Source organism: Lathamus discolor, chromosome 20, assembly GCF_037157495.1.
Source record: "Lathamus discolor isolate bLatDis1 chromosome 20, bLatDis1.hap1, whole genome shotgun sequence".
Taxonomy (NCBI): Eukaryota; Metazoa; Chordata; class Aves; order Psittaciformes; family Psittacidae; genus Lathamus; species Lathamus discolor.
Window position 1 is genome coordinate 1,498,718 of NC_088903.1, and position 25,205 is coordinate 1,523,922.

The 25,205-nt window shown below is 44.9% G+C and overlaps 1 protein-coding gene across 6 annotated transcripts in view; it reads right to left on the reverse strand.

Annotated features, from left to right (window-relative positions):
* Positions 1-1,164: 1,164 nt before the first annotated feature.
* Positions 1,165-25,205, reverse strand: part of TLK2 (tousled like kinase 2) — a 43,143-nt gene continuing 19,102 nt past the window's right edge. For 5 of the 6 annotated variants that reach the window (XM_065698835.1, XM_065698834.1, XM_065698836.1 and 2 more), the window contains 16 exons: positions 25,031-25,198; positions 24,373-24,468; positions 21,449-21,541; positions 20,014-20,124; positions 18,541-18,677; positions 16,995-17,147; positions 14,148-14,214; positions 12,431-12,528; positions 11,983-12,064; positions 10,292-10,383; positions 9,081-9,170; positions 8,492-8,661; positions 6,930-7,068; positions 5,747-5,858; positions 4,690-4,797; positions 1,165-3,828 (listed from right to left, as the gene is read on the reverse strand). In XM_065698835.1, coding sequence (XP_065554907.1) covers positions 3,655-3,828; positions 4,690-4,797; positions 5,747-5,858; positions 6,930-7,068; positions 8,492-8,661; positions 9,081-9,170; positions 10,292-10,383; positions 11,983-12,064; positions 12,431-12,528; positions 14,148-14,214; positions 16,995-17,147; positions 18,541-18,677; positions 20,014-20,124; positions 21,449-21,541; positions 24,373-24,468; positions 25,031-25,198 — 1,890 coding nt within the window. In that variant the 3' untranslated portion in view covers positions 1,165-3,654. The remainder of the gene's footprint in view (positions 3,829-4,689; positions 4,798-5,746; positions 5,859-6,929; positions 7,069-8,491; positions 8,662-9,080; positions 9,171-10,291; positions 10,384-11,982; positions 12,065-12,430; positions 12,529-14,147; positions 14,215-16,994; positions 17,148-18,540; positions 18,678-20,013; positions 20,125-21,448; positions 21,542-24,372; positions 24,469-25,030; positions 25,199-25,205) is intronic. The other variant, XM_065698840.1, reaches the window with a different exon arrangement.

Below are 25,205 nucleotides of genomic sequence, written 5' to 3' on the forward strand. Positions count from 1 at the left end.
GCTGACGTCAGGTCTGCTGATCCCTGATCCCCCTCTGGAAGAACCAGGCTCCAGGGGCAGGGATCGCCCTGCTTCACAGCAGGATGCCCCGCACAGAGGGCGTGATGTGCCTGTGGAGGAGCCGGGCAGGGACTGGTGCTCTCAGTTATTAGCCCAGAGATGAGCAGGCTCCACATCTGCCAAGGTCTTTTTGCATTTTCCCTTGTGTATTTGTGTAAGGCAGGCTGGAGACATGCGCCCATGAGAACTCCATCAAGTTCAACGAGGCCAAGTGCAAGGACCTCAGCCTGGGTGGGGGCAATCCCAGGCACAAGCACAAGCTGGGGGAGACTGGACGGAGCAGCCTGAGAAGGGCTTGGGGGTGTTGGTCAGTGAGAAGCTCCCCATGACCCAGCTTCAGTGTGCGCTTGAGCCCAAAATCCCCCACCATGTGCTAGGCTGAGCAGTGCATGAGCATGAGCAGCAGCTCAGGGAGGGCATCCTGCCCCTCTGCTGCGCTCTGGGGAGACCCCCCCCCTGCAGCCCTGATCCAGCTCTGGGGCAGCAGCACAAGAGGGATGTGGAGCTGTTGGAGCGAGTGCAGAGGAGGCCATGGAGATGCTGCAAGGGCTGGAGCAGCTCTGCTCTGGAGCCAGGCTGAGAGAGCTGGGCTGGGGCAGCCTGGAGAAGAGAAGGCTCCTGAAGGGGAGACCTGAGAGCAGCTCCAGTGCCTAAAGGGGCTGCAGGAAACCTGGAGAGGGGCTTGGGACAAGGGCCTGTAGGGACAGGCCAAGGGGAATGGCTTGAACCTGCCTGAGGGGAGACTGAGATGAGCTCTTAGGCAGAAGCTCTTCCCTGTGAGGGTGCTGAGGCGCTGGCACAGGGTGCCCAGAGGAGCTGTGGCTGCCCCACAGCCTGGTTTTGTGCCCTGAACACATACAGCTTCTAAGGGCAGCTACTACTCTATGGGAAATGAAGGACAAACCCACCTCTGACATCTGCCTCAATGTTCCAGAGCAAGATCAACATCAGTGATTCTGTGATTCCCCACTCCACTGCAGAGATCTCACTGCTCCAAGCTGTATGTGCAGCCTTCCTCATCCTGCCCCATGTCACCTCCACGCAGCCACTGCAAGAGAGCTCCTGCCAACGCTATGAAGAGCAAAAGAGTAAGAGCCAAGCAAATGTGTTTCTTAAAACTTATTTTAATATCCATGTCTCATCTGTTGGGTAGAGCCAAAACAGTCTGGCCTGGTTTAAGTTACAAATTCTTCATACACTTTCCTTGAAGTAAATGAACAGTGTGGCAATGGGGTCTGTTATTGGAAGTGAAACCCATATTAACAAGGCAGGTGTCACAGGCACAATTCTACCAGGGTTCTTCACCACTGCCAGCCCCAGGAGAGGCCAACGCTGTCCCCAGGCCCCTGGATGGGTGTTGCGCAGCAGGAAGAAATGCTTCTGACACAAACCTCATCACTCCCACAGGGACAGCACACGCTGCATGTCCCAGAAGCAACAGGGCTGGGACAGAAAAACCCTTGTAGAATCCTCCCTGATGTGGACAGACACCAAATCATCAGTTCCAGCAAATGGGGTGAAGCATCAACCCTGATTTTGCCTGCCACAGACATGTCAAAGCGCTGCTTGCTAAACAGTTAACTTCTGCAACAGAGCAGCAGGGATGGAAAGGGCTAAGAAATTACAGCTGAGGATTTAAAGATGCAGTATTTCTTTGTTGAAAACACGACAGTTTAGAGACCACCTTAATGCAGCTGCAAGTGAAGAACATCCAATTGAAAGCCCAAGAGTCACTACAAAAAAAGAGTAACAAAAATCAAAGCAGCAGAGTTCTCTCCACTTCCCAGGTCCATTGCTTAATTTCAACAGACTCTTCTGCTTTTCAGTTAACTAAAAGTTCCTGATCAAGGTTTAAGCATAATATTTGCAGACGATGGCTTACAATAAGGCAGGCAAGCAGCAGCTCTCTGGAAGGGCATGATGGAGAACATCGCTTGCCACAATAACACCACTTGAACACCAAGGGTCCCAAACAGCTCACATGTTGCTGGAGCTGTGGGGACAACCCTGGAGCTGCTGTAGAGCACAGTCCACCCCATGGTGGTCTGGGTATTGGATTAAATGTGCACAGGGTGATTTGGGTTTTAACCACCACCCTGAACTGCAGTAGTGCACCGCTCCGCTCCCTCCACCATGAAACCCCGCTCTCCAGCACTGCATCTTTAAATGGTTCTGGCTCTGAGCTCATGCCACATGTTCAGAGCGCTCCAACCTGGCTGCCACATGTTCAAGTGCTGTGCTTTTCGTGTGTGTTTTCAGTCTTCCTTCGATGGGGGTGGTGAAAGGGGCAGAGTGGGGACAAGAAGCTTGTGTTCACAGCAGGCAGGCTCCAGCTGAAGGGGCAAGACCCCTCTAGGCAGGTTACAGAAGGGAGACGAGCAATATTAAGGTGTCTGCTCCCTTCAAGAGCTTTCTCTCATTCCCTCTCATCTGAGTTAGGAAGCGAGTTAGGAAAGTCAGCAAGTTTTAAAAGGGAAGTCTTAAGGAAGAGAGGAAGTGTTGCTGCCAAGTCACCTCACTGAGCCGAGATAAAGCTTCAGCTTGGGATTTGTATAACACGATTATGCACAGTACTGTGTGAGCATGGATCATACCTGTGATCACTGAGCTGTGCTCCCATTCCTTCCTGTCCACTGCCTGCCTTTTCACCAGTCAACAAGACTCATGCTCACGAGAGCAGCGAGCACGTCCCAGGCATGTCAGGGGTGTTTGCAAAAAGAACAGCACTTGAGTAAGTTAAAAAGGAGCAACCGTTGTGAGAGCTGTGAAGCAGCAGCTGAAAACCTTGTGGCAGATGAGCCATGATCCACTCTGATCCCAGGAGAGCAACACAAGGCCTCGTCTCCTGTGGGCTTTGCTGCCCTCATCTCAAGGGAGCAGAAAGCTGCACCATCTGCAGCATGGGCACTGCCATAAGCCTGCTAATACGGGTTTCACTTTGAGACCAGAAAACTGTTTTCTTCCAAAAAAAATTGTTATTTTTTTCGGTTTTTTTTTTAAAAATTGAAATTAATTAGGGGTAAAACACTAACTCTAGTGCCATGAACAGGCAGGATCAACTTTTTTCCCCTCCAAAGGGCAAAGAGTCATATACCATCCCCAGCTGAACCTTGGTGCTTCGAGCTTTTCAGGAGATGTTACCTAAACTTTATTAAAAGAAAAAGAACAATGTTTAAATATCAACACTGGACTAGCCCAGTCTTTTTCCAAAGTCCACATTCTTCATATGAAGCACACACGGCGTCCTGGATTCCCCAAGGCTGCATGTTCAGAAGTTCACAGTACATGGAACCACGTCTTTGTCGTTTGTATGTTCTTGAGTTTCCCCTCCTTGCTCAGAGCAGCCACCCTTTTGTGGTCATTTACTGGATAAACCTCAAGCCATCTCCTATCCACATGGCTTGGCCTAGATGCCGAAGGTTTTCTTGATGAGAGTTGATGTTGTCATGCTCTATGGATGGAAAAAAGCAAGAGAAAAAAAGCACCTGGTACAGGTATCTTGAGACCCTTGCAGATTCCTCTATTCCAAAGCTGTTTCTCAAAGTCTTTTTTGCCTGTTTCTCAAGCAGTTTGTTTTTGGCCTATTCCTCTGTCTCAGTTTGAAGAGCTGTTATTGGATGATCCAGAGGTTGATGCAATTGCAGCTCCAGCTGGGCTGCTTGTGGATACAGATTTGCGGATGTGAGGCAGCAAGTACGGGTCACAGGCCAGCTGCTGGACATCTATCCGGTCCTCCTTTCGGTAGGCCAAACAGCGTCTAATAAATGCCTGCAGACACCCCAAAGGCAAAGGAAGAATTAGTAGATGGGACACAAACAGGAAGCTTTCTCTGTCAGGTCACACTTCTGGGAGCAGGACCAGTCTGATAATGCCAGCACCCTGAAATCCCTTTGCCAGTGACCACAGAGACAGCCTACCTCCTGCACCAGAAGCTCATCTTTTAGCAGGAAGCATGGGCAAAGGCATGCACTGCACTGTTCAACTGTTCAGAACTGTGTACAGTTCTGGTGACTCCAATATAAGGAGGACATGGAGGTGGCAGAACAAGTCCAGAGGAGGCCATGAGGATGACAGGGGAACTTGGAGCACTTCCCATACAAAGACGGGTGTGAAAAATGGGGCTGCGAGGAGAACCTGTGTGGAGACCTCAGAGCAGCCTTCCTGTTCTGAAGTGGGCTACAAGGATGCTGGAGAAGGGCTCTTCATCAGGGACTGTAGCGACAGGACAAGGGGTGATGGGTTCAAATTTAAACAAGGGAAGTTCAGGTTAGATCCAAGGCACAAGTTCTTCCCTGTGAGGGTGCTGAGGCGCTGGCACAGGGTGCCCAGAGAAGCCGTGGCTGCCCCATCCCTGGTAGCATTCAAGGCCAGGCTGGACACAGGGGCTTGGAGCAACCTGGTCTTGTGCGAGGCATCCCTGCCTGTGGCAGGGGACTGGAACTAGATGATCTTGAGGTCCTTTCTAACCCAAAACATTCTATGATTCTATGATCCCCAGCCTGACATCTACAACAATGCAAAGCCACTGACCACTCTACTCAAGGCAAGCATTAAACAGAGCTGCTGCTGGTTTAGGGAGACAAAGAGGATGGAGCTGCCAGTGCTGATCACTGACATACACAGCTTTACCTTTGCTTCTGGTGTGACTACTGGCTTTGGAGGGAACTGCACCTCGGTAGCTTTCAGAATTGTGTTCTCCTGCAGAATGTCTTGTTGTGACTGGTTGTGACCGAAGGGCTACCAAGAAGACACGGAAGACAGTTGTTAAAAGGCTGGTGACAGGCCTTAAAAACCCCTGACACTACTGCTCATCATCTTGACATCAGCACTTTCCTGAGCAAGAAGCCCATGAATGCTGTGAAGGTGCCGCAGGTTCAACCCAGGCGAGCAGGACACATTGCTCCTGTGCTTCAACTGAACAACAGGGACAAGCTGGAATACGTCTGGGGTATCTCTGGCTCAGACAGATCTCCACCTGCTTCCAGACCTCACAGGTCAGCTTCCTTCTCACATGCAAGAGGACCTTCATCTATCTAAGCTGACAGGAGACTCACCCACTTCAATCTTCGCTGGGCTCGTTCCACCATCTGTGTGACTGACAACATGTAGCAGCACAACACATTCGTGGGCCAGGCTTTCACAACCCTTGGTTACCAAGGACTTGTGAAAACAAGGGTTAATGGAACCCTTCTCCAACCTATTTCTGTTGTTGCCATAAACCAAATTACCTTTTCTCAGGACCTGATCCACACTCTTCCCTTCCAAAACCCATCCTAAAGATGTTCTCGAGTGGGTCTTTGAACCTACTGTTCTTTTCTTCCTATAACACGTGCAGCCATCAAGCAGTGTCAGGCTCCACAAAGACTTAGTGCACTGAAAACATCACAAATCAATGCCAGACAAAGAACTTCAGGTGTCTGGCCCTGAATGATACCCTTGTTCTGCACTTAATGGCCTCAGTGGGAACATGCCCAGTGGAAAGAGATGCTCTGCAGAACAGTGCTTCTGAAGGAAGTGCTATGTAGAGCAAAACACAACCTAGTAAATTCTTTCCCCTTTATTACCTTGGAAGGAGACAAGACAAAAGCACCTGCTAAGTCTGAGGAGGAGAAGGAAGCAGAAACCAGGGCTGCCTCCCAAAAGGTTTGGGAATTACCAGTAAGAGGAGAGTTAAATGCTTTCTTACCTTTCTGCCATAGAGACACTGATAGAAGATGACTCCCACTGACCAGACATCAACTTTATTTGAAATCTTTGGAGGTTCTTTCCCAACCACAAAACATTCTGGTGGCAAATACCTAATTAGAAGGAAGGGACAACAGGTTGTAAGCAGTATCTCCAAACACCTTCAATCAACGTCTTTAGAAAGGAAGGAACAAGCTTCTGAGGTCAGGACTTGAGGGACTCAGTTTCATTCCTGTTTACCTCTGGGCCAAGATCACCAGGGCATATCCCTTCTGGGAACAGCGATTCCCAAGGACTCTTTGGACACTTGTGGTAAGAGCTAGTCAGCAAATGAAATAGTCCCATTTTTTTTTACCTTCAGAACTGGTATTTGTTGTTAAAAGGACTTAGCCAGCAATTCCAGCCAAAATACATCTTTATAGAAATACAACCCCAGATGCCACATCCGACTTAGAGACACTCAGCCTTGCTCATACTAGTTAGCTTCATCTTCAGGAACAGAACAAAGCTGTATGATACAGAATATCTTAACTAATGCTGCTGTACAACTGTTGCCCATAGTGACAGTCTGCAGCTTGGGTAACGGCTAAGAATCAGATTCAGTGGCACTCACTATAGGTCTTGCTCTCAGTGTAGTGACAACACTTGTACTGATAAAGTACTGCTAAAAACATCTTTTATGTGACGCTTGAAAGAGAAGCTCTGGCTATGGACAGCACTGTGAGATTTTTACATCTTTTCTAAGAGCTAACTATGGATTTTCAGCGCCTCACTGCAGTGGAATACTCCTTCCATCTCCTGATGTACCTATATTTCCAATAGGCCAGTATTTCCAATATTCTCCTCCTCCTTGCTTGAACTGTTGGACAATGCCATTATGGACTGTGAAATAGCAGCCGAGCTCCACTCCAGAGTGTGCTATTTCAGCAACATACGCAGTATTTCACCAGGCCCTTTGGATAAGAAATGGTGTTCAAATGTACAAACACTAACCCACTGTAACGTAAAAAGCTGCTAGCCTCAAAAGGAGCTGTGTGACAACAAGAGCAGTTTCCAGGGTCTCAAACCTCCAGTGTCTCAATCTGTCACAGACAACAGCAGCACACAGAGAGCTGACAAAAATCCAAAGCTGTTTATAAACCATTCTTGATCTGTAACTTGCAAGTGCCCCAGGCAATGCTTACCAGTAAGTACCAGCCCCCTGCGATGTCAGTTCCATACCATCAACAGAGTTGTAGCTGTCATCATCCATGATTTTGGAAAGTCCAAAATCTGTGATTTTTATCTCTCCACATGCGGTACCATTGACTAGAAGAATGTTACCTAAACAGGGAAGAAAAAAACCTTTAGGATACACATCTAGCAGGAAAATAAAGCAAGAATAAAATTGCACTGAACTCTGGCACTCTGCACAAGATGTTTTAGCACTCAGTACCCCAAGCTCCACATACAACTCAGCTCCCACCAAGTGCTGGAACTGATCTGCCCATCCCTGAACCACCCTGTGGCCTGACATTACTTGGAGCCTCCAGATTCTGAACCCTATTAGCCAAATGAGCTCCATGTCTGTTTTGACCCCTCCCAAAGGTCCCCTTGGAAGGGCAGGTCAAAAAGGAGGATTAAGGAGAGAAGTACACATACACAGTAATGACTCATCCTGCCCAGAAGTCCTGACTTGCCCTGGTCTCTCGGCAAGCCAGAAACTCTCTCCTTCCTGGCAGCATTCCCCAATGGCTTTCTAAGCTCAAAAAGGACAGTTACTGCTTAGGCAAGAGTCTTTTACAAATCCATCAAGGATCAAGAAGTCTGATCATCACTGTTTCTCTCAAAGCCTACAATAAAGCAGTGGAATTGTGTGTGATGGCAGTGGATGAGTCAGAGCTTTAGACAAACTGTAGGCAGAGCTCCGCAGCATGCTCAGACAACACGAGAACAGGCATTTGGGGAGAGGGGGAAGTAACAGGGTCACTAGAACCAGTGCAACAGCACCACCTCCCGTACAGATTCCTCATGCTGATGCAATAAACCACATCAGACACCAGTTACACAATGCTGATGAAGTGCCACCAGCACAGGGAGACAAGCCAGGGATAACTGTCCAAAGAGATGGCTGAATTTTACTGGACTAGGAGAAAATGCTATGTAGGCAATATCCATCACCCTACACGGGCACACTTCCACTTTTCCCCTCCTCATTTTGTCCAATGGCAAAGGGAAATCTGCAATCAGGAGAGGACCTTCTACATGGTAGATGTTAGTGAATGCAAAGGCAGACCTGAGGTTTGTGAGCTGCCACACGATGCAAAAATGAACACTGCCAAGTTAGCTTCTGCCACTGAGTTTTCAGGCAGATGATTACAGAAAGAATAAGCCAGAAGAAGGGGAGCATGAGACACAGTAGTAATTATGGGAACCTTTATGAAGCAATAACAGAAGCTCTCAACAGCAGAATACAAGTGGGACATTAAGAGACCAAACACAGACACTTGGTGGTTTCAAGGGCTTGTTCTGAGCAAGGAGGCTACTTTTCCTGGAATGTTACGTCCCTGTTTTATGTTGCAATTCTGGGAGACAATACCCTTTTCACAGCATGATCTATGCATTTCAGGGTTTTTCTCCAGTTTCAAGTTAGTTTTCCCAGACAGTCCTGTCTGCTTTCTGCCGTCTGACCAAAGTAAACCTCACCAGGTTACTTACAACCCATTAGTTACATCTGTAAACACGGTCAGCCAGCAGCACAACATACCTGGTTTAAGGTCATAGTGTATGATGGGAGGTTTGATTTCATTTAAGTATTTTAAAGCATTCACAATCTGCATGATAATAGATCGTGCCTCTTTCTCCGACATTAACTTGTGCTGTTTCAGGTAGAAGTCCAGATCATTCCCCTCACAGTATTCTAACACCGTACAAAACCTGAAGGCAAAACAGGAGTTATAATTCAGGCACTCAAGAGAAACCAAATTCATTTATTTAGTCATATATTAAATTAAGAATCCTTCAATCTATTAATCCCTTTCTAAAGATCAGCTACCAGGGGCACAGCCCTCAATGTTCAACAGTACAAAGGTCAGAGATTCCCCATTAAGTGCTAGATCCAGAAGCTGGGGCATTTGGCCAAGCCAACCAAACGCAGGATCTACTAGTAAAGCATCACATCTGACACAATGCAGTACTAGAAAACCCACGTGTGTTCTAACTGCCTCAGATATCTGCAGTACAGTCTGTAACACTGGCATGGACATTCTCTGGACTCTCCTTGGAAGTTTTAAGAGACCAAATACTTAGCAGTGACTCCGTCAAACCAAGACAAAGGACACAGCAACATAACTTACGAGTCAGTATCCAGCGAAAAGTAGTCATATAGCTTAACTATTCGAGGGTGATCCAGTTCTTTGTGAATTCTGTACTCTCTACATGCATGTCTGAGAAAAGGAAAGTCTGAGCATTAGTCATACAAGTGACTTAATTCTAAGTTCTGCAGATAGCGAACCCAGACATACCACACAGCAGTCCAACTTCAGTCCAACCCATGCCTATTAATCAGATAGCAAACAAGGAACTGTGTTAAGAACCACAGAATCAGAGTGCATCTCAAATGCTGGCCATGCTACAAAATAACTAATCTTGATTAATGGTATTGCTTGCCAAAATAGAATAACCTCATAATTAATTGTGAAGGGATCCAAGATAGTGATCCAAGATAGAACACAAAACTCAGCAAGTTCTAGAAGAATTCCATGATGCTCAACTGCCCAACATTCAGCTTAATTTTCTCCCAGTGACTTGTTGGGGAATTAAGATCACAGCTTTATCTTTGAAGCTCCGTAGAGAAGGCTTGGCTGCCAGTCTGCAGAGCTTAGCAAACCCATGGCCTTAGGGAGCAAGTGTAACCAATACCAGAACGCTTCCTGTACTTCCCTTCTAGGCCACGACATATGTGTAGTCCTAAGCATCTGTGAAAGGTTGAGTATTCTAGGGAAGGGGAAGGCTTTTGGGGAGCACAGCTGCAGGTGTGTACCTGGAAGATGGGCATGAACAACTGCTTCCCATAAGAGGAAGACATTTCAAAGAGGAGAAGCCACTTTAACACTTTCTTCATAGAGCACTACTGGTACTTTGAAACCTGGTGTTTGTAAAACACCGTCTCTGTGTGTGCGCACTTGCAACATTAGATTAGGTATTAGGCACAAGTTCCTCCTCGTGAGGGTGCTGAGGCGCTGGCACAGGGTGCCCCAAGAAGCTGTGGCTGCCCCATCCCTGGCAGTGCTCAAGGCCAGGTTGGACAAAGGGGCTTGGAGCAAGCTGCTCCAGTGGAAGGTGTCCCTGCCCGTGGCAGGGGTTGGAGCTAAGTGAGCTTTAAGGTCCTTTCCAACTTAAACCATTCCGTGATTCCTAATCTGACTGTAACTTTTCCAAGTAGCTACTGAGACAGAGAGTGGACTTTGAAGTGTGGCAGAACACAGCTAAAAAATGGCAGCCTGTTACGAGACACTGGGTAACCCAATGCAGGAGGAGCCCAGAAACACTTTACAGCCTTACTTACTTGTGATAATTTTCTTTCTTCTCATCTCTCCAGTTTTTATTTAACTGGTGTATTTTCACAGCTACGTATCTCTGTTCTGTTAAATCAAATGCCTGCAGAGAGAAGAGCTGCAAATCAGTAGGAATCACAACTTCAAGTTAATACTGCAAAAGCAGACAAGCTCTGACAAACCAATATCCCCACCCAGGAAATCAGCATTACGACATAGCAAGTGAGGAGCAAACCCACATTTTGATGTAATTAGTTTCACTAATGAAATCAAGCAACTCTGAAAACAATTGAATATGCCTTGCTTTGATCTGACCTTCCCCATGGGATCGAATTAATGCTGCATTTATACTGACATTTTACCACCAGAGCTACAATGGGATCAGAAAAGCCAAATTACCAAAATATAGACAGTTCATCACACAGGAAACGGCTCTGCCATTATCCCCCCTAACTCATTTTCTACACTCAGTTAGAACAACGCTAGACCAATACTTTGTTTCACGTTGGTAGCTCAGCTCTTCATCTTGCAGCATGTTTCATCTTAATTAGAAGCTGGAGAATTCAGTGGCACCACTGCATAAATCTTGTGCTGTTATTTTCCCCTTCAGTTTCTTCTATTTAAACAGTCTCTAAAGAATGGATCTCTGGAACTGTGCTCTTGGAGAAATGCAGGAAGCTTTTACCTTGTCTGAGAGCAGCAACAGCTAGTAATTATAGCATGGGGCAAAATCCTGTTGTAAGCAGACAAGGATAATCTGTGTCCATCTTACAAACTGTATACTTAATTCCTTATGCTTAATAGATTGGCCAAGACCCTGGAGAAGAAGGGCTAAGCATCCCTTTGTTTCAATACCACAGTTACAACTCTTGAGCACAGTCAGTTTTGAAGCATTCATACCCTCTTGCTTTCAGCTGTGGAGCCAAGGCTTTGTGTTTAGTCAGCAAAGGCAGCAATTCAGAGCACATCTCACAGTCTCTTTTTCACTACCTAAGTAGTCCCACCCTCCCTAGTTTAGAGACCTATTGTTGTACTGCATCAATAAATCTCCCTCAAGTTTCCAATCTTTGCATTGGCGTAATTCTTTTAATTCTAGCCAATTCCACATGGATTAAAAACTGCTGAGGAATATTCTGAACTGGAAGGGCTCTAAACATAATAGTCAAATAGCAAGCACCAAAGCATCACAGGTCTTGGCTGTGCAAGAGTGCTGACACACTTCCAAGGAAGTCCCAAGACTAAACACACCTCCCCAGTCTGCTACTTCAGAGTGTAAATGAAGACACAAGGAAAGCAAGGCTTCTACCCCCAGGAAATGCAGCCTTTGCTCTTACTACTGGAGCTATTTTCTCTCATTTACAGTGAGGTTCAGGCTTGCTATGCCATACTCAACAGAACATGGCCACTCCGGGTATATTGCGTGTAGCACTTGTCTCTTCAAGTGGTTTACTGTTCTGACCTGCCAAACTCGCAGACTTGGTGCAGTGTTTTCTTGAAGCCTGAAATCTGACCTCCGAGGACAAGGGCAGAACCTAAAAATCTCAAGTCTGCTGTCCAATGCAAGCCAGATGCAACATGTGCTTCATCCTCCCTTCTTCCCTCTACAACCACACACCAGTGAGAAAACAGGCACAAAATGCTGCTTACTGCACTGTTTCCCTGCAGATTCAGATTACAGCACACATTGCTACTTCACATTTACCTTATATACTTCACTGAAGCCGCCTCTACCCAGAAGATGTAGCAACAAGTATCTATCATTTAGCGTTGGATGGTCTTTAAATCTGGCGAGAAAGACACAGTTTAAGAGCACTGACAGAACTAATGGGATCTACTCACAACAGGCTACAGCTACTACCCAGCTTACAAACAACATTTTTACATTAAGACAGAGAAATACAAGAACTGTGTTTACAACTGACAGATCTGATGCGATGTGATCACTTTCTACTGATGAACAACTATGTAATGGTACCTTGATGCACTTGGAAGCCTTTGTTTTATATGAACTTCAAGTTGATCACCATGTCACCCCCCAGTCAAGTACCATACTAAGTTGCAGCATCAATTTCAAGCAGATCGTTTCCCATTTGAAGGGGACAAAGACAGAAATTGTTCTACATTCTTGTCCCCAGATCCCATGTGCTTACTGTGAATTATCTTCATTATGTATCCTTTTCAATTCCCTGATATGTAGATTTCTAACCCTCTCTAGCCGTTCCAACTCTGCCTGGATCTCTGCTTCTTCCTGCACAAGGAAAAACAAAAGGAAAACAATGCTGTGTTAAGACAATGCAGTTAGCATTTCTGCCTCATTTATGGAAACACAGACGTAATTCCACTTGGGAAGAAGTTACTGGAGATAGAAGATGGCCCTCAGAAGTAAGGAACTAGGATGCTGTGATGCCACATGGGAAAGGGGCAGCATCCAGAGAGGATGGAGAATGTGAAAGGACATTGGGTCCTATTAGCAGCGATGGGTAGGACAGGTCAGAGTGCAACCTAGTGCCACATGGAGGTTTTGGTACCCTGCTTGTAAAGCTGGAAGTTCCAGTGCCCTCAGACACGACACTAAAATTCACATCACTGTGGACAGGGCTGCAAACCTCAATTAAAACACTTGCCTTGAGCTGTATTATTTGGTATATATACCTCAAGGGACACAGTTACCCATTTGTCTTGTGACTGTTCCTTCTCTTCTCAACTTGATCTATTTTTAGGCATAAAGAATGAGCCAGTTTCCAAAAGTGGAGAAGGGTAAGCACAGCCCCAGACAATGCCACGATCCCAGAACATTACTTCATTTTCCATTAAGGTTCATTTCCAAATGGATTCCTCTGATCCAGGGTGGAACACGACATGCCAGCATAGATGGACCTGCAATTAATCCACTCCAGCAATGTGGAAGCTGTAGAACAAGCATGCCTTTAGCATGCTGCTGCCCATATCACTTATCTTTGTTCACAGGTCAGTAAAACACAATGGGCAGAGTGCCAGCAGATTCCATGGGTGCATTAACTTTCCCTTGCCACTGAAAATAACAAGGAGCACAGCAGCATTAATGAGGCCTTGCATTCAACTTGGGTGTCAAGGTTAAAGGAAAAGACTAAGTGGAGAGTTCAGGCACCACCTGAGAAAAGAAAGGGGACTCCAGCAATGCATTTGCATTCTTCCTCTTTGTTTCATACGGGAAAGAAAACTCTAGGGCCTCAGCAGAGATCATGGTTAAACAGGAAATCACAGAAGGCATCTATTTTGTTTCAGTACCTCATCTGTTGAAGTGTCCCAGAAAACTTATTTATAGGTTATTGCAATCACTTTCAAGGTAACCAACAGCTTATTTAAAGAGAAACTCACCTGCAAGTACAGTTCCTACTGAAGCCAAAGTATTAGAAAACAAACATGCACTACAAACACCTAAACAGTCCTAGTTTCCCAAAGCCCAAGAGGTTTTATTGGGCTGTTACTGATGATGTTGGCTACTCAATATTGCAAAGAAATGGGAAAGTCAGTGATGGTTGCAGTTTTTGTTGTGTTCTCATCATTTTCTTGCCTTGATCCATTCACTCCTTCTCCCCCCTATTAGACACACACAGAGCCCAGCACGAGGCAGACCACAGTGACAGGATAAGATGCATCAAAACAGTGGAACTCCCTGCATGAAACAGTATGTAAGAACACAGGAATGTATTTATTAAAGCACAGAACAGCTTCCCTGAATACCATTGCCTCGGAAAAAAAATCATTACAAAATTGTGGCCATCCCTTTCAAGCAAGAAAACCCTCTCAATTATCAGAGAAATGCTATTGTTCATAGGACACTGCATCAAAACCCACCTAAAAGCCTTTCCTGCAGATAGTTCTTACCTTTTTAAGGTGACCTAAACGGAGTTTGAAGATTTCTTCCTGTTCATGGTATTCTGCTAATGTTAACCTGCATAAAAGAGACAGATCCAATGCATTAGGTTTCAATATACGGGATAAAGTTAACAATCTGCAGAACACACACATGACCATAAAGCTGTGAAGCCCGTATCAACTGTGTCTGTTTCTTTTGTAAACAAGAATATGTACATGACAGCATACAACTCTTCTTTGTGAAACTAAACTGAGGTCAAAACTTATCCCAGAAGGATTCCTCCTGCAATAGTTATGCTCTGCATAGTACAAAGGCTAGTCTATGTGGTCTCCACAGCATCAACACCACAGCTAGTTTCAAGAGTCTTAGGTCTGTATGGGGCTGTGGGACCTTGGCTCACTGTGCAATCAAGAGGACGCAGCATTAAGTTACATGCTCATCTTGAAATGCCCCAACTTCTCTCTGCTGTTGATAACACCAAGGGCCCACATATTTGCAGTAAGTGCTTAAGCAGTTGTTAACTGATGCATTTCATCCCAAACTCACAAGCCAAGTTCCTTTTGAAAGAATCTCAACCATAAGGAACTGCTTATTACAAATTACAGCTACAAAAGACAGCCAGGACCATAAATGTTTACATGTTGTCTCACTTCATATGAAAGCATCCTAATTCATGCACAACCCCCTCTCCGCATCCACCCCGACAGCCTGAACTTTAATCAGCTCCAGCTAACCTAAAAAACCATCCCAAAAGTTTAGGTCTTTGGTTAGTGTTGCTGTATAAAGGAATAAAAAAACAGTTGAATCAATCAGCAACAAGCTTCCCACATATTCTTGTGCACAATGAAATAAAGGGCTGAACACCAACAGTCTACTGGTTGAGTAAGAGATGTAATGAGTACCACCAGGCTAACAGTGCCCAAAATAGCTGCCTGTTAGCAGCAAGCACTGCAGGAGTTAAGGAGGCTCTAAGACAAACACACCAGTTCTAGTGCAGCTGAGGATTCAAAGGGTGCCCAACCTGCCCTAACAGACCTCAAAAAGCCCCAACCCCAGATTATTGCTCCTGAATGCAAATCTTTTTCCCATTCAGAGGCTAGAAACCAGTTTCAGGAGAGCACGTGTTTGAATTTGCATCATGGGAACTTCCTCTCCTTTTTCAGCCACAGCAACAACCGTGAAGCAAAGAAGAACCAAAAATCAGAGGAAGGAATTTGGCTGGCTGCTTCTCATTCAACTTTCAGAAACACTTAGATTTAACTTGCCTAAAAGACTCCTTCCAAAAGCTAGAACATTTTGCTGATACACAGCAGTCCAACAAATGCATTTACACACCAACTGTGCTTAAGCAAGTAGTCAGTCAGTCCAGTTGCTTCAGCTGAACTGCAAACCCCATGTTTCCATAAGCGAAACCATTCCACATGAACCATATCCATATGCTGGCACCACTAGAAGCTCTTCAAAACCACAATGATAAACCCCTGAATTATATCAGTGAAGGAGCACAAAAAGGCTTCTATCAGACCCCGGAAAAGCTAGATTGTGTCAAGGCAGGCTCACAACACAGGCAGAAGCTCACTCGGTATCACATTGTCATGATTTCTAGACATCAGGATCTGTGCTGCCATGTCTTCAGAACATGCCACACTACAGCTGCTGCAACAGAAATGGCGAAAGCCTCATCCTGCCCTTTATAAGTGAAAGATTACCCCAAAGAACAGCACCACTTCAAAATATCCAGGCACTGGCATCCAATTCATTTCTCTAAACTCAAACTGCAATGGCAAAGGATGGCTTTAGAACTTGATATAGTTCTTTTTAAGCTCTCTTAGCCAGAATGAGGGCTCAGTGTCTCTATTCAAGCCACTCACTTGCGGGAAGCACACAGCGCCCTCCAGTACAACACACCTGATCTCCAGGAATCAGCACCTGATCTGGGGGCTGAGAGCACCCTGAATATCAGGATTCACCCAGTTATGCATCATCTCTGCTGTGACTGCAGGAGGCAGTGAGAGCTTTTTGCTTCAACCGAGACCAAGAATTCAAAGGGGTCCAGGAACTCTGAGGTCACGTCATGGCCAGGATATGTCACAGTGCAAGAAAAGTGTCACTCTGAGTTATGCTATCAGCCAACAGCAATAAAATGAAGATTGCAAAAGAAACAGGTAGAAAGTAGTGGGAAATCTCTGATTCAATGGATTCCCACTCCACAAAAGCTTCCAAAACATAATGTTATTAATTTCTTGGAGAGTAAAGCTTTGTCTCACAAGAACATTGTGACTCTTGGAGCATCAGTCACTTCAAAAAGGGTGTTGGGGGGAGAAATCTTTGTAAGAAGCAGCACTTCAATTACCTTTGCAGATACCTGAGTCAGGGAAATGGAAATAACAGCTTTGGAGATACAGGACAATGCTTAACACACTGTCTTTAGAGAGAGCATCATTTTCTTCAGTACACCCAATTACTTTTTTGAAAAGCCTCCCCAGAAACGACACCAAAAAAAAAGGCTTCTAAATGGGTCCTCATTTTTTGTCCTTAAAAAAGCACCACGTATCATTCAGTGACACTGAAACCCATTCTGGAGTTGCAACACTTTCCCAACTTGATGCAACAGGAACACTGAAAAAGCACTGCATTCAAAAGTCTGGCCTCAGCAATGCTCCTTGTTTTACTCCAATGAAAACTATTTAGAACTGCAGCCAGATGTTGCTGAATGCCAGGCTAATTCCACAATATTCATTTGTGCATGGAGTGAAGCCTAGAGGCAAGGGCAAGATTCCATTTCCCAGGAGAGAGTTTGTGCTCTGCTCAAACCATGCAACTCTGCAAGGCACAGAGAAGGCAACGGAACCTACGTTTCATTTTCTGCTCCATTGGTCTTGTTCTTGCGCTGCTTCTGCTCGTTGCTGGCTGGAGGGGTCTGTCCCATTGCAGGTGGCTTCCGTTTTGCTAACATTTTTCGTTGTCTTTCTATTTCTTCCCGCTGGGAATTTATCCTTTCCTGTTGTCTGGAAAGAAGAGAGTAGGAAAAAACCCATGAAGCAGAGAACTAATGGTCTGTACTTGGTTGTTCTTCAGCATCTGTTCTGAACAGATTGGAGCAATGACTTTCCAATCAGTTGTACTTGTAAGATTAGTAACAAAATATTTTTGTACTGGGAAGGGGGATGTGCCAAGCATCATGACTCATATTTTTAAAGGTATTTTTACATAAAAGGGGATTCTTTTTCTGGCCCACAGAAACCTTTCAGTAAGTGAAAGGTTTTATTCATGCAGAGGATATCCAAACCCAAGAGTTGCTAACCTCACGGAAAAGCCAGGGATCCATGGTTAGGCACTAACTTTCCACACACTTTTTCCTAGAAGGCTATGTTCTAAATCTCAGACTTTCCTGTTAAAGTATTCCTTAAGTCTGGCACTGTCTGAGAAAGTACCCTTCTGCTTCAGGGGTGCACTTAAACTATCCTTAGCTCTCTAAAACATAAACAGCATTCCCAATTTCACTGAGAAAACAGTCTCTCCTCCAAGATAAAAGGACTATCTTAAAACATTTTACAGGGATAAAAGCACTCTTGACATTTCAAGTCTAAATGACTTGAGGATTTACATACTTAATGCACTTTTTAAAGAGACTGAGACTGCAGGTAAATATGCCAGAAGTATTTCTTCCATGTCTTACAGCGCAACCTAAGGAAGAATTATGAAGTCCTTAATCTGCACCTAACAAGAGCTGCACCTCCCTATCAGACTCTGGAGAAGTGATATGATTTTAAAGGATCACACATAGCTCTCTCTAATGCAATTAATTTGCCAAGTCCTACTTAAAGGTCTAGGCCAGGTGGGAATTGAGTGGATATTTCCATTAACATCCTGCATAAAAGGGTCTCTGATCTTCATTTCCAGGTTTCTGCAGCCCCTTTGATCACTGTTACCAGGAGGCAAAAGAAGTTTAGTAGCTTGGATTTTCTCTTTAAAGCTTCTCTACTTTCTACTTATAAAAAGAGAAAAGCTAATTAGCCTTCATTGACTAATATATGCAAGTATGCAAATCAAATCGATTGACTCACAATATATGTGAGTATTTAGCTCACTCCTGTGCCCTAAGCACTGCACAGCCAGGTAAGTGCACCGAGAATACCCAACGGGGCAGCCTACTCCTTTCCAACCCAAAGGCCAGCTCAAACCATCTGATTCCAGGCCAAGTCTCTGGAGGTTTAAGTGGAAACACATTTCTCACTTCAATGCCAAAACACTCCCCATTGTCAATAGCTGTGTTCCTATCTCATCCTTTCATGCATCAGTTACACCATTCTCACATTTTGACATGCAAGACATCACACACAACTGCTTAGCTTTTCTGTCTGTGCCTCTGAAGTTAAAGACAAGTCTGCCTGTCCTCACTTGATGAGGTTCTGGAAGGCATAGCCATCTGTCCACTGCTCGGTGAAAGACGCCCCGTGCCGCACTGTGGTGAAGTGACCTAGCCTCAATCGATCCTGCATGCTCTTATCTCTGCAGGCCATCTTCTCCTGTTTTGACTGAAAACAGAACAAAACACATGTAAAAACAGAAGCCATAAATCAGCAACTAAGAGCTGTGGTGTGCTTTAATCACTGCCAATTATTCCCGCTTTCTATTGTTCCAGTACTGCTTACCTGAAACCCAGCTGAAAATCACTGCTTGCTTCACACTGGTTTGACAAGCATTTGTTTGCCTCCTTTCTGACATTTCAGCCTCATTTTTATTTCCCCATAACTATTCGGGCAGCTCGCCCATTATATGATAACTTGAAATCAGTCTAGCAATAGGATTAAAACTACCCCTTTGTACCAGTAGTTTAGCCAGACTCCAAGTGTGGTCTGATCAGCACCTTACTCACTCAAATGGGAGATGGGAGGCAAAAATGCACCTTGACGCACCTTAAGAGGAAGATACAGTGATCAGCCAGCTCAATCCCAGACTGGCACCACACCCAAATGTGACACCATCTCAGTTAGGTCACCAAAATCTGGTGATGGTGTCTGTCTCAGAGTGTTTCTGGTTAAGTAAAAGGAAATTTCCAAGCCCTGAGATGAGAGCAGCAAAGTTTCACTCAGTTAGGATTAAAGATGAAGCAGCAAAGCTCCTCACTGGAGCTCTAGACCACCTATGTGAAAGCCAGATGTACCTAACACCTAGCCCACAGTTACAAATCCTCCCGGAAAGGGGAGTCAGCCAAGAACAATCAGCTCTGTGACAAAATCAGCTCAAACAGACTGTATGTACTGGCCAGCACCCTGGTAGTTTTGCCCATCCAGTGCCCACAAACAATAGATGTAATTGGCCTGCAGGTGAAAGAGCAATCAAACCCCACATTGTTTAACCATCAGGAAATCTGGAAATCTCTCAACACCAGAGCAGGCTGGACACTGGTAAAGAGCAGCCTGGCACTTTCCCCTGTGTCTTTAATGTGTTGTTTCGCATGTTACACAAAGCAATGATCTCCAACTCTGCTGTTTGGAAGAAGGAAAGGTCTAAATCACTTGCCCACGTCACAGAGCATATCTGGCAATTTCACTGCACAATGGGATACTGCTCTTGCACTGCCAGAGCTGGACAATGCTGCTTTCGAGGTGTATGAGTTTCCAAATCCAGTAATGCTGCTGCATTTACAGCTCAGACTCTTTCACTTCAGCAAGGGAGATCACTCCCCAAGACTGTGAAAAGTAACCAAAACAAAGCATTGTGAACCATTTCAGTCTTAATGACTTCTCTATTAACAAAGAAGTAATTCAAGACACCAAAACAACAGGAGCAGGTTTTCACTGCTAAAAAGAGAGAAGTTTTCAAGGGTGCGAACTGTGACTGCAGAGATGTGGCAAGTCCCCTGCTCACCTTTTCTATAAGCAGCTTCTTGCTCATCGTTACACATCTATTCAACCGCTCCTTATACTTCTCCAGCATCTTCTGCTGTTCATCTATCTGTCGTCTCAAATCACAGTTAGCCTAAAAGTGAACAGAGAAGAAAAGCTTTTAACTTTAAACCACTCAAAGAGCCAAACTAAGCATTGCTAAGGAAGAGGTTTCTCCAGTTAGCTCTAGGGATTAAAGCAAGCAAACCAGCAGGGTAAAAAACGACTAGGTTCCTTAGCAAAACATCCAAGCCAAGCTCTTCAGTCTTTAACCCATCCAAATCTTAAGAGCCCTCTAGAACAGGGAAGTGCCATCATCCTGGCTTACACAGAAGGAACTAAAGTACAGAGAGACTAAACACAAGCAAAAGGTGTTAAATTTTTTATGGTTTTTAAACATTTAAGACCTTGCCACAGCTTCCAAGTCTCAAAACAGCTGAGTCACCCCTGCTCTATCCTCGTTCTTTTGCCACAATACTGGCAGAGGAAAAGGATGGGGTAACTCCCTTTGCACTTTCAATTAAATTCATGTTGGAGTTACTATCCCTCAACCCCACTATACAGATTGCTCCTAGCAACAGCTGCTGTTTTTAACACCACCACAGTGTACAGCGGGATTTTATGTGCAACTGTTTTCACTAAGAAGATAAATTTAACCATCCCCCTTCCTACCAATAGTCAATCTGGTTGCTGATTAAACAGCAAAGGGTGTCTGTATAAGGTTGTCTCAGCTCTTTCAGGTGCCGAGACCAGATACACACTAACACAAGAGCCCCTTCCTTCCCCCTCTTCTCCCTTTAACATGTTTTCTAATCCTTTGCAACACTACACAAGAGATGCCTCTCCAGCTGAAAACTATATCAATTAGAACTCCTTCATTAAGACAATATCCTTGATTTAAAGGTTTTTATCTTTTATTGAAGAATACTAATGGGTTAAGAGGAGCTTTATTCTTTCTGTTTGACCAAAAGATGTTCTCCTTATCTGTATACGTGTCACTGACTCTCAGAATGGGCATTTCAGAATACAACTTCTCAGTCTATTGAGAGGCTACTGAACATGCTGCTCAACAAAAAGGAGAGTCAGCTCCTAAGTACTTAGAAGAGGGGAATAATTCTGCAGAGAAACATGTTAGGTTAGTGTACGAAACACAAGGGTGTAACACTGCTGAGGCACTAACACTTGAGCTGCAACTTCACTGCACAGTCACTGTCCCTGTGGATTCAAACAGGTCCAGCGTCACCACAAGCCACACAATTCTCTTGCTGATTGTGGAGCTGACTCTCTTTGTTTTACCTTGTGAGAGCTGGTTCTGCAAATCATATACAAAGTCCTGCTCTGCAGCCTAGCTGGCACATGCATTCTAGGTATCTTTAAATAGCAGCTTTTTGAAGAGCTGTCCCACTTGAAATACTTACTCTTAATAAGTCATCTATCCTCCCCTCCTTCTTCTCCAAGTCAGAGTTCTTACTGTTTTCTAGTGCAGATATTTTTTCCATTGTGAGGTCAGACTGTAGGGAAAAAAATCACCACAGACCACATTTAAGGAAAACACAAGTATATCAGACAGTCAGCATGTAACATTGCATTGTAACCCCATCTGATCTCAACAGTTAGGTCTACGAAGAAGGAACTGATACCCTGCATCCTAGCAGTCAGTGAAGAACTTTCTCCATTCTCCATTTTTCTTATTGCATGGTAATACCAGAACACAAACTGGTAACAGGTAAAGGGCCACAATACACCATGTCCTGCAGATTTTGTCTTTATAATTGAGTTCTGCCCACTCCTTGGTGGTCTCTGACAGTCACTGTCCTTTCCTGCAGTGCTTGTACAGCAAAAAGGCTTCAAAAACCCCACCAACCACCAAATCCCAACCCTCAGCTGGAATATTAAATATATGAGATCTTTCAGGGCACAGACAACCACTTGCTAGACAGAAGACAAGACCTGGGGCCTCTAAGGAGATCTTGACACAAAACACAGGTCTTCATATTGAAATACTGTAACAGATTGACAGGAGGAATATTAAGCCTTTGTTTCTGACAAACTGATGTATTAGTGCCCACAAGGGACAGGAGCATCATAATTCTTGAGTGAAACCTATTTGGAAAGCTTTATGGGCTGCAGCACATCTCAAATACCTTCACCAATGAAGTGAGAGTTATACCCAGGAACAGAAGACAAAAGACGTGTACTGTATTCTCTAGCAGGAGGAGTATTTCAAACTCAGCACTTGCATTAATGGGTGGGGAAGCAAAGCGTAAGAAGTCAGCATGCACATGAACACAGCAGCTAAACCAGCCAACACACAGGATCTCTCCATGACTGCACAGATGTCACATTTATGACTAGCAAGCAGCTACCCTGGTCCTAAGAAGGGTTAGCAGAGGCTTACAGCAGAGGCTTACCTATGGAGCTGCTACAGAACTGTTCCCCAGATGTTAGGCTTGCCTGGAAGCTAACTCCATGAAGAAAGAGGCAAACTTGGCTGACCACTGCTTCTCTACATATGCTCGATATGGGCAAGATTAAAACCTGCCAGCATTGCACATCAAGCAAGATGAGCCTAAATCCCAGAAGACAAAGAGAAGGCCTGGGCAGGTTACCTCACTTGAGCCTTAACTTGGTTTTTGCTTCCTGACAGCCTGCAGAAAGCATGTGTGACAAAAGACAATGAGAAGGCTGGCTGTTGAGAACCTATTCTACACATCCTCAACCAAGCAGCAGAGAGCTTCTTTAGTGATTTATGTAATTTGCCAAATGCCCAGATGTGCTTGTGCTGTGTCAGATGAAGCCATGTTTCAGGATGTTCACTCTAAGGCGTGACTTCATCACAGCTCCCCCTGCCTCACAGTGCTGGAGGGCCACAGTACTGACTGAAACCATGCTCATGCTGACTTGTTCCTCTCATTGCCAGAAATGGGTCCAACTGGGAATCACTGAAGATTACTTTTCTTAACCCTACCAATTCCAGACAGGTTTGAAAAGGAAAAACAACATATACATATCCTCGTCATGCAGCCAAGCATCTTCGTGTATTCTCTACCTTACATGTATGCTACATCTAAACCTCTGGAGAATATGATGAAGCTGAGCATTGGCAGAAAGCATGCTCAGATAATACCTCACCCTTTTCAAAGATGGACCTTGTGAGCTTCTTTAGCACGTGAGAGAATAAAACCATCTTGCTCATTTCAGGTGGGACCACTATTCTAAGCGTGAGTACTGGGACAGCAAAGATTGAAAGGCACCTTTGGCAGTTTCTCGAGTTATGGCGTCATTCTCACACAAGAATTCTCCATGCAGCAGCAAGAAAGAGGAATCTTCACAGACAACAATACAGATGACAAATGTGACCCTGATGACACAGCAGAGCTCAGAGACTTAAGCTAGGAGGTATCCCCAGAAGCAGAATTGCTGTCCTTCATGCACAAAGAGCTTCTACCACCTGCTGGGGAAATGGAGAATGAACTTCCCCCAGCAATAAAATCATCTCTGACACAGGCTGGTGTGAGCAAATGATTGACACAGAACTGATGGTTTAAACTCACTCAGGGGAACGGTCAGTCACAGAGAAATCAGAGATGAAAATCAACAGAAGATTAAAAGCAGACTTGGAGAAGAAATAAGCAAGGTGCATTGCAGATAAAGCTGAACATCCTTAGAAGCAACAGAAGATGACACAGCGAAAAGCAAATTTTGACATCAAGTCACAAGAAGAATCAAAAAGGCACCAGAAAGACAGCAGTACAGTCAAAAGAGCCACTGCTCATCTTGACTCTAGGTCAATGAAGTTGCTGAGAAGCACAGACAGGAACACATCACGCTCCAGCTTGACAAGACAAACTATTCCATGGGTGTACTTTGCAGAGGTCAAAGAACTTCCAGCTAGACTGTGGATTTTGTACTATAAGCAGCATGGATGCACCCAATGCTTGAACACGCGCATTCACAACTATCACTCAGGTTTCCGTTACATCTTCACTTGCAGAGAGAGGAAGAACATTCAGGATACACCAGAACTGAAACAGCCAGGGCTAAGGTGTTCCTCTCCTGAGCACATTCAAACATGGCTGAAGAATTGCCCACCATATTGACACAGAGAAACCTCAGTAACAGACTGGGCCAATTCCAGTAGCACCAACTGAAAACATCCTCTACGGAATCAGGAACAAAGTTCAGAGTGATTTACTTCAATCAATAGTTACAGACCCAGTTGGGACTACTGTTTTCACTGGAAACATTTTATTTACTACAGGTAGTACCCTTTGGTGTGGAATACAAGCTGCGTCAAGCTCCGATCTCATATCCAAGAGATGTATTGTCTAGTGAGCTATACCTGTGACTGTTTGTGCTGGATGGAAATCTGTTTTTGGGAAGTGCAGGAATGCTCAGTGTTCCCTGATCCGGTAGAAGATGGGCTGCCTTGCTGGGCCTGTAAAAGAAAGTTAGTGTATTGTTATATGCTCCTCAGCATGACCACTAGCGCCCATGCAGATACACTTCTCTTTACACGGGAGGTACAGCCTGGCCTGGGTACCATACTTTCATGCTAAGATTTAAGAATGCTCAAGAAATTTAGTTCAGTAAAACAAGAGTCAGTTTCTCAGGAAGCCTGGCCCAACCTGCTAAAAGACAAAGCTTTTAAAAGCCTAATGTATTTCATGTCAGCTGAGATTAAGCAAAGCCAAAACAAACACTTCTCACAGCAAGACTATACTTCAATCTTTCACTTTGTTGCATCTACCAGATTAGCCTCTCAGATGCTATTATTTTGATCTATGTAAGAGCCTGAGTTAAGTTAAAACTCATTTATTAACCAAGCAAAGCCTGGGACCTAGAACTCTTCTCAAGGAAGAAGAACTTACCAGATGATGGTGGCCATCAACATACCAGGCTGCACTTGAACTACTGCCTTTGAGCAGAAAAAGCTGCAAGTTCCCCATCCCTTAACTAGAAACATCCCTCAGGATTCCAGTCTTTTCAGAGCTGCTCACCGAGACAAAAGTAAAACAGAGGCCACCTCCCCTCTGTGCCAGCTGCTCATTCTCTAGCCGCTGCTTCGCCAGCATCACCGACATCAGCGTTGGCAGAGCAGAGTGTTCCTCCTGTGGTTCCTTTGCTGTGCTGCCGTCTACCCCATAGAGCGGCTGCTCCACTCGCCGCTGTAAC